General features: G+C 41.0%; 1 protein-coding gene across 1 annotated transcript in view; it reads left to right on the forward strand.

Annotated features, from left to right (window-relative positions):
* The window catches only part of LOC116326752 (zinc finger protein 236), a 47447-nt gene extending 38756 nt beyond the window's left edge, over positions 1-8691 (forward strand). The window contains 3 exon segments of the mRNA XM_031748162.2: positions 1467-1596; positions 3181-3354; positions 7281-8691. Coding sequence (XP_031604022.2) covers positions 1467-1596; positions 3181-3354; positions 7281-7402 — 426 coding nt within the window. The 3' untranslated portion in view covers positions 7403-8691.
* Positions 8692-9813: the final 1122 nt, after the last annotated feature.

A 9813-nucleotide genomic window follows, 5' to 3' on the forward strand; every position in this document is an offset into this window, starting at 1 on the left:
ACAAAGCAATCAGACGATGAAGGAGCGTGTGTGCTTCTCTTTGCCGATGACCCTCTTCATGCGGTAGGAAGAGTCAAGCACATAAATGCCCGGGAGAAGGAAGACACAGCTCCGTACTCAAGCGCTCTTCCGGCCATTTTTCATGTTTCTTCTCAAAGGCCACAAAGTGAAAGCCCTTTTTTTCTGTAAATGTGCCCCAGTGCGTTGAACAGTAACCGTCTCCCATGAATGTAATGCGGCCGAGATTAATTGTTGTCACGCAGAGAGTGGCCGAGCTCTTTCCACATCCCTGAGACTCTTTATTCGTCTGCAACCAGGAGTTGGATGTCGACGGTTTTTTTAGGGATGAATTAGTCCTGCAGTTATTTTTCATTTTTCCTGTTGGACCCCAGATAATGATTTGGCTTTTTTAACTACAGCCAGACATCCAAAAACTTTAGCTTCGTAATATACTGAAAAAATTAACTGCACACTTACAGAATACCCAATCTGTTTTTGCTTCAAAGCAAAATCCTCCGGAAATATCAGGAATCAGATACATTAATAATTTGGTGCAATTGTATAGTAGTCCACTGTCATAAATCACTGGAGCTTTTTACGCTGCAATAGAATATTTACCTCAATTAATATATAATAACTTACTGCCTTTTTTTGCCAAAAGTTAATGAGGTTTCTTTTGTGTGTACACCAGAGATAAAGCTACAGCCAGCATAGCTTACAGTGTAGAAATGGGAGACTGACTAGCCTAGCTCACGCCAGATGTAACAAAATCACCCTATCAGTTCTTCAGTGTACACCATGGTGTGTTTTTTGCCAGCTCTTTTACTTTTATGTTAGACCCACAGTGAGCAAAATGTTCCTCCAAACATTATTTTTCAATGTAGTGTACTTGCAACCGAGTATCGTGATAGCCTCGAATTTCATTTACTACAGGAATGAATATTCACTATTAACTTCTACTTCATTAGGGTTTAGCATTTGTACAGCTAGGATGTAATAGCTGGTCAGTGTTGGTTACTTGAAAAACTGGGTAAAAAGTGTTAGCATAAGCAGTGTTATATTTCCCTGATAATACAAAAAAGCACTATGATGGTACTAAAACTAGCTTAAAATGTTGTCTGATAATAGTACAAACAAATATAAATAGAACTTGGAGAACAGAAATGTGAGAGGTAATATATTTGCAGTAATTCAGAAACAGTGACTACCTTACATAGATTTATGTCATTGAGATCAGTACTCCTGATCAACACTGATCTTAATAAACATTTACTGAGATGAACATATTAATACTGGGTGTAATCTCGTTGTGTTGTCAAAGCAGCCCTAATTCTCTGTGACAAGGTCAAAAGACAATACAAATACAAATGATGAAATACAAACATTTGTGCAGGTTTTTCGCAGCTTGAGCGCCTGTCTGCTGAGGACAGAGTTAGACTGTAACTGTAAACTCATTTCATCCGCAGGAACATAAACGAGTGCACCAGCCGGGCCCGTCACCCAGCTCCCAGAAGCCCAGAGTCTTCAGTTGTTCCTCCTGCGTAAAAGCCTTCGCCAAGCGCAGTCAGCTGGAGAGACACAATCGAACGCACACAGGTAACAAAACACTGCCGTTCATTCTAGTTTAAAATCCCAAACCCTAATCTGACAGTAGATGTAAAAGGCTGAGATGGTTTGGGAGGAAAGAGGAAGACCACAGAGAAGAACCATAGATGTAGTGAAGAAGGACATGTGGAGGGTTGGTGTGACAGAGGAGGATGCTAGGAATAAGCTGAGATGGAGGCAGATGATCTGCTGTGGCTGAGTTTGTTTCATAATTTCTTGATTTATTTAGAAATATTGAGTTTGAATGATATGATATTATTTCATAATTATTGTTTTATTTTGCTTTTACATATTCGGGTTCAATGACTACATAGGGATATACGTTGCCTAGATATTTAGGTACATTAACTCATTTGTTGAGACTAATAATATGATTATTGTAAAAAAAAAAGTGGGATTTCATACAGAGTGTGTCATATTAAGCAGCTACAGTCTTCCCCTTTCAGGCTCACTAATTCATAAATTTATGCAAAGTTTATAAGCACATAAAAACCATATTTCTTTCCTAGGCACTCTGACACGATCAACAGCTTTCATTGTACCTAAAGTTTTATTGGCTTGTTACCATTTCACTGGACTCATTTGAATGAGCAATTCTGATTGGATCTCTCTCTGCTGGGTTATCTGACAATTTTGTGTTGTGGGTTTTTTTATGCTTTATCTTTTAGCAGAAAAAAACGAAAAGCTTCCACTTCCCTTTTGCTCCCAGGTTATGACTGACGTTTGTCGCTGCTTGTTATCTCAAGCCTAGCTTAACAGACGTGACAGGCACTGAAATGAAAAAGGTTTGAGGAGAAGCGACTCTAGTTGTGTAGCCCTGAATTCCTTTGGAATAGGAGCTGTTTCTTTGGTTAGGTTTGTACAGCAAGTTAGTGCAAAGAGTAGTAGCTTAAGCATAAACGATGTAGGCATAGCTGCTTTGCTTGTGTGTCAGAAGATGTAAATAAATTGTGTCTTGAGGGGAAAAAGAATATGATTTCTTTAAATGGCCATTATCACAATAGCATCCAGCTGCTTTCGGTTCAGCTGGATGCTGATTTGTTTGTCTCGGCAGGACACGGCATTAATACGTGAAGAGTTTCCTTACATCTGGCAAACTGAAGGGTCTGCATTTTAGATCCCAGTAACTGAACTGCAGGGGACTGCGGCATTAAAAACACTTGTTTTAGGTTCACCATCTCTCTCTAAATGCACACTCCTACAGTAACAGTGACCTTCAGCACCCTCATCAAAGCTGCAGCGGGTTATGGCGGTTTTTGTTTCGACACCTAGAAAATTACTTAGAAGAGGAAACATGTCAGGATTTGTGTGGCTTTTCTTTCCTACTTAGATCGTAGATACACTTTTTTTAATAACACAGCTTCTGAAAGCAGTATTTGCATAATGCAGTTCACTTCACAGCTGCTTATTTACAGGAATAAAAGGCTTATATCATTATCCATCAATGGGAGCGGTTTGTTCAGCTGTTTGTGAATCAGTAGAGAATCTTTACTAAGAACGGACACAGTATGTGTGAGTTTTTGAACATGTCGGGTTAGCATCTGTTGATACTGATTAAACTGTGTGTTACTGCAGGTGAGCGGCCTTTCAAGTGCACTCAGTGTGACAAGGCCTTCAACCAGAAGAGCGCTCTGCAGGTCCACATGGTCAAACACACTGGAAAGAAGCCCTTCAAGTGTGAGGTGTGCAACATCAGGTTCACCCAGAAGAGCAACATGAAGCATCACATGAAGAGATCGCACGGCTACGGTAAGCGCCCGGGGATCACGGCACTAATTAGAAAAAAACCCTGCATCTCTCTCCTGTTGGCTCGATTCTCTATCAGTGAGAAAAAAAATATGTTTCCAAGGTCATTGAGGAATTTAGCGCGTCACAAAAAAGTCGCTTTTTTCCACTTTGTGATGGTTCTGGGTTTGTGTCTCTTTGTGTCAAGGTTACGTTTCCTACACGGTGGGAACGGTGAATTAAAAGGTGTCTCTGAGACTTAAATGATTGAAAAGCACTACAGGCTGTCCCCATTAGAAAAAACACACGCCGTCCCTCATCCTCGCATGCAGCATCTGTGGGGCTTCACTTCATGATCCTTCTCATTAAGAATGAGTTGTTAGAATGCCAACACTCAGTCTCATCACACACACACACATTTAATGTGCACTCGCCTTCATCTTGCAGGCTTGGTGAAGCTTCGCAGCAGGGGAGCTTTGCTGAGTGGTCCATCAGCTGTTCCCCAGAAGCCTCCTCTTTGATATCTATCATTGACATGAATGTTAATTTATTGTCCTTTAAAGTTTAGACCAAGACTCTCTTTTGTTTAACCTTGGACACGTACACATGCACACTGTTCCCTGTTCTGGGAACCTGAGCGGTACATACTGAAGAGGGCCTGAGGAGAAGAACAGAGCTGTCAGATCTGTTTAACAGAACAACTTATTTAACTTGAAATCCAGCTCCACAAAAGGTTCTGCTCTGTACCCTCTGGCTGAATAAAGAAAACCAAGTGTCTTTTTCAAAGTTGTTGTTTTTTACTTTTATAGCTATCCAAATCTTAAAGACCTGCAGAATTTAAAAGAATATTTTTTGAGGTTGACTAATGTCTGAAATGCGTGACTGATTGTTGCTACAGTGCAGATAAGACACAAAGCAGCCGTGTCCACGCACTTTAAAACTGTGTTTTCAACTTACAGACACAGCATGTGCAAATCACAGCAGCAGGGCCCCGATGTGACAGAATATTAATGTGTGATTCAAAACACAGCCACCTGCTTTTCTTCGTCATAGCGGCCTGGCTTCTCAATGAGGATTTTTTATAAGCTTTCCATCAGCATCTCTAGAAGAACAGTTAGACGCTTGTGTGGGACCATGTGATCAAGGTACAAACTTTTGAGTAAAGTGAGAGTTTTCAGGCAGTATAATGTCTTCACCACATCTTCTTGGTCTTTCAAGCTGAGATTCATCTCCAATGTCCTAACCACTATTTTCCAGGTGGCCAGTAAATCTGGGAGCTTTTATTTATCTAGCTGTCTCATATCACGAGCCAGCTGTATCAGTACACTGGAATTTAGAGGTCTTTAGTGAATACGGGGTTTATAACCAATTATAACCTCATTGTTTAATATAAGCACATGTAAAAATGCTAACATGCATGAATAGATCAGTTAACTCACTAACACATGTAATTCTTTAACCTTAATCCAGAAGAGGATTAATCTGGTGTTATTTATAAAGACCAGGAGAGGTCCAACCTGGCGTAAGTCAGGTCTGACTCACTTTATGACCTTCTGACATTAAATGGTCACGAGTGCCACAACTTCAGCAAAACTCTTTGATTTTATGGCACTGAAATCACCAGACATGGTAACAAATAAGTAAATTACAGTGATTTTTATTCAATAGGGCTGCCGTCTTTAGTACAGGGTTCTTTCACAATTTTCAGTGCTTTTAAAGACCTTCTAATAGTTCAAAGTTGAGGTCACCTTGAAGTGATTACTGCATTATTTCTTAGGTTATGGCCATCTAATATTGGCCAGTTATAACCCAAATAAAGGGATAATAACAAAGGAACAACACTGAGAGAATGAATTAAACCATTAGATTAAAAACTGACAAAAAGTTCATCTCATTAGAAAATATTTGCTTTCTTCAAAGTCTTAAACACACTGTATCCAAATCTTATAACCACAGAAAAATGTCTAAAAATATGGATTCATTATTTTTGATTTTCATTTCAGACATGACCCACAGGAATCGCGTTAATAGATTCAGTTTAATGACCACTTTACATCAAATGGTCCTTAAGTTCCTTAATCTATTTAAAGAGAGAAAAGTTGCCATGTTGCTGTTTGGAGTGGTTGTATTCACCACACTGACAAGCACAAGAGAAAGGCAAGACGAGAGCATTCTGTGTTAATAAGTAAGAATTATTAACACAAACATCTGGCATTAGGAAATTTAAGGCCACTGATTATGGACTGAGCTAAAGGAAGGTTTGCACGATGAAAACTGGTCGAGCTACGTTCCTACCCTCACCCATGGGCACGAGCTTTGGTCAGTGATAGAAAGAACGAGATTGCAGATACATGCTCAGGCTTCCTCAGAAGGGTGGCTGTATTCTCCCTTAGAGATAGGTGGTGTCCATCCGGGAGGGGTTCAGACTAGAGGCGCTGCTCCTCCACATCGAAAGGAGCCAGTTGAGGTGGTTAAGTCATCTGACAAGGATGCCTCCAGGGTGCCTCCCGGGTGAGGTGTTCTGGGTATGTCCCACTCTGAGGAGGCCCCAGGGCAGACCCAGGACAAGCTTGAGAGATTATATCTCTCGGCTGGCCTGGGAACCCCTTTAGTGTTCCCCCGGACAATCTAAAGGAGGTGGCCGGGGAGAGGGACGTCTGGGCTCTCTACTTAGGCTGCTGCCCCCGTGACCCGACCCCAGATAAGTGGAAGAAGATGGATGGATGGATGGATGGATGGATGGATGGATGGAAGTATTAAGTGCCTGAACAAATAAAAAAAAACAAAAAAAACTTGGAACTTGGACCTTCAGAAAGCCTGGCAAACTATTGCTCAAGACTATTTTATAACATTAAAAGAAAGTCTGGCTGGAAACATATATAGTCTACATTCATGACCCTGCAAGATCCCCACACGCTGCAAAGTCTTCAAGTCTTTGTCCAGTGACATGTTGCAAGATGTAAGAGGGTGACAGACTTGTCTTTTCAAAGTCATCTCAAAGTGTATGATGGGCATAAGGAGTTTGAGTATTTTTCTCATGACCCCTTTAGAAAACCTTTACTTTATTCTTTGTAAAACCAAAAGAGATGAATGCCCCCCCCAAAAAAATAAAATAAAAATCTTTTTGTCTTTTTTATTCTTTTCATTTTTCATTTCAACACTTTTCAGTCAGACTGGAGCATTGTTTCAGTGAGGAATAGGGGCAGTAACACTCCTGAAAGACAGCCTCGATATGATCTGACAGCCTTTTCTTTTTGCTCTTAACACATTTTGTCATTGTGGTATTGAAAAATTCAAAAAAGGCTTTTAAAGCAGAAAGCTATATTATATATTTTAATGGGAATACTTCCCAGTATTCCATCTGTGACTTCACACAACTGCAGGCTTGTCAGCAAGGTTAAAATATTCAGAAAAAAATGGAATAATTTGTCTGTTTGCTATTCGAGTCGTGTCTGCTTCAAAGAGTAAGATTCAGCCCTTTCTGTTCTGAAAAACAGTATTCAGCCTAATGAATATGTGTTTGAAGTGTTTCAGATAATGAAATGATTCTAAAATATTTATAAATGAGTGTGAGGTTTGCAGCAGTAGAAAAAACTTATGCCAAGTTGACTTGTTGTTGTTTTATACTGTGAGATGTGGCTCACATCACTACGGGAACGCTCCGTGTCGGTCACATCCTGTCGTGTAGTTGGGGCTGCTGCTTTTTCAGACTGAAGGCTAATGGCGAGGATGAGGGTACATTAAAACAAATGATGGAAAAGCGCAGAGAGGAAAAGGTTGCTTTTGATTCTCATTTGCATGACAGCCACTGGCAAACTGAGTCAAGCATCAGAGCTGATGGTGCTGCTCTACCAACGTGTGTGTTAATGTGTTTTTGCCAACGCTACAGAGAATTTCACTGGAAGAATCGTGCAAATCCACTCATTTTTTTCCCCTCTTTCTGCTTCCAGGTCAAATACAAGATGTGCCCCTGGGCCAAGAGGAAGCGACGCCTCGGGTCGAGGTGACCCCTGAACTTGACCTGGAAGTGGTTCCTGAAGCAACAGGAGACTGGCCGAACGTCTTCTCCTGACCGCAGCCTGCACGACTGCCAAGTATCAGAAAGCACTGCAGAGTCTCATGAGCACTTACCGGCTAAACAGCAAAGCTTTGCCAAACACAATGATCCTCTGAAAGGGGCTGTGTGGCTGGAAACAGATTTGAGACGTCAAACGTTGGCTCCACCATCAGCTGAAGTGAATAGCGTTCATCATTTCTTTTCGTTACTGTTCTGCTTGGATCTCGGCATTCATGTGGATGTTTCTTTGACACCTGGCACCCAGCTAAGCTTTGTTGCCGACCAAATGCACCTCTACTCTCTGGCCTATGTCTGCAGGGCAGTGGATCCCCGCCACCTCTCAGAAATTACTCAAAAAACTTATCAAAAAGCCCTTCAAATTCCCCCAATCCCAACTGGATTGCGCAGCTACAATCTGAACTGGGAGAACCCACGGGGTCCATCCGACTGATGACAAACACCCCCAGAGGTCCTGTCTCCATCCGACAGTGGGTCAGAGCTGTTTCAGAAACACAAGGACCTGCACAATATCAGTCAGGTGGTCTTAATGCTGTACATTCAAGTCCTCTGTCCTTGTAGCAGTCCCTGGCTGTTTATTCAATTCAGCATCAAAGTAAGGGGAGTCTGGCTCCCTCTGATTGGCCTAATGACTTTTATCCGTTCTGCTGCGGTCTGATTGTCATCAGTATGATAACCGCTGGAGAGGTTTGGTTCAGGGAACACGGGCATCCCAGATAAATCTCCACTCTGGAGACAGAGGTCTTCCTCTAATGCCGGCCCTGCTGGAAATAGAGGAAACTGGAGCGTGCTGCAGAAACTCCCCAGTGACCAGTGTCGTCTCTTCTTCGGTGGTGTGCTCACAGGGAGCTGCAGGCAGCTTACCGCTGTCATGGCCTAAAAGCAACCGTCTTACAGTACATAAGACAGAAAGCACTTCTTTTCTACTGGTTTACTTTTGTCATATTTATACTGTACATATATCATCTCCGAGTGAAATGTTTATTTTCGATTCATGTTTTAGTTTGAAAACAGCGGCTCACTGTGAAAGCTGCGCCATTTTCCAGGTTCTTGATTGAGGACTGCAACATTTTTTCTTTACTGTATCTCACTTTGTAAATATTGTAGTTAGATGGGGTATATTTTCTGATGAACCACCACAACACAGATTATTTGGATATATATAATTTGAGCATTAGGTTGCATTTGTTATGAAGCAAAGCCAATGTACAGATGATGGGCTGTTTCTTCTTCTTTTCTATTGTCCATAATAAGTTAAGATTAAAGTAATTTTTCTACTAATTAAAGCTGATTCTTTGTTCATTACTATGAATTACAGATAGAATAAACTGTTTTGACAGTTTGGATAATGGGGGCTTATTGGCTTTGTTGCCAAGAGTCAAATGAGGACAGTTGCTTTTGCACAGGGGGAGCATTCAGGCAATATAAAAAGGCGGTCCCCTGCTGATTTTGTGCTGCTTATCTGAGCAAAAAAGAGAGGGGGGGGTTCAAGCTATTTTTATAAACTGCCTCTGCAGATGCGAAATGTGCTCATAAGTCACTCAAGATCTGCACACTAGATTTTGGCGAGTGAATTCAAACGGAGCATTTTTAACAAGAAAATTCCAGAAGGAATCATAACCGTGGTCGGCTTGAGCAACAAGCCTGGCTTTGCTCTGATTTGTTGGTTAGAGGCAGTGCTTCTACATAAAAATACAACGTAGCTGTTCCTGGATTTGACCCAACACCGGCGCTGATATAAAACTGGTCAACTGTCTTTTCTTCAGTTTTTGGGACCAAACATGATGTAATTTATTCATTGGTGAGCTTGTGATCTGGATGTAGGAACTCCTGGCACAATTTTCACACATTTGGTCCATTATTTGTTGGACAAAGACACAATTTCAGTCTTGTTTTTTTGTCTCTGTACAAAACCACAGTGGGGATTTTAAATCAAACAGTCAATATGTGATTGAAGTCCAGACTTTCAGCATCTCAAGGGAGGAAACTTCAGGTTATAGATTTCAGGATTTTCATGCATGTCTTAAAAACAATACTTCTAATTAAAATCATGTCAATTTGTCCAGCTCCTTCAGAGCATCTGAAAATGGGGTCTACATATTGAAAATGGTTGTAATTCCTGAACAGTTAATGCAGTACTTTTCTTAAAGTCTTTGAAAGTCTGCACTTCAATCACATCCTGAGTATTTGATGAAGTCCACAGCAAACTCTGGACCTATCTGTACCTCTTTGCTATATCGTCACATAAAACAGACAAATATCCATGTTGGGTAACTCCATCCTGTTTTCTATTAACTTCCCCATTCACTGTGCAACTACAATAAATTTCCCCAGGTTCAAATTAGAACTCATACAGCTGGTACATGGCTGGTGTTTCTGTGGCCTCTGATTCACTTTTCAATAATCAC

Source organism: Oreochromis aureus, linkage group 11 (genome assembly GCF_013358895.1).
Source record: "Oreochromis aureus strain Israel breed Guangdong linkage group 11, ZZ_aureus, whole genome shotgun sequence".
NCBI lineage: Eukaryota > Metazoa > Chordata > Actinopteri > Cichliformes > Cichlidae > Oreochromis > Oreochromis aureus.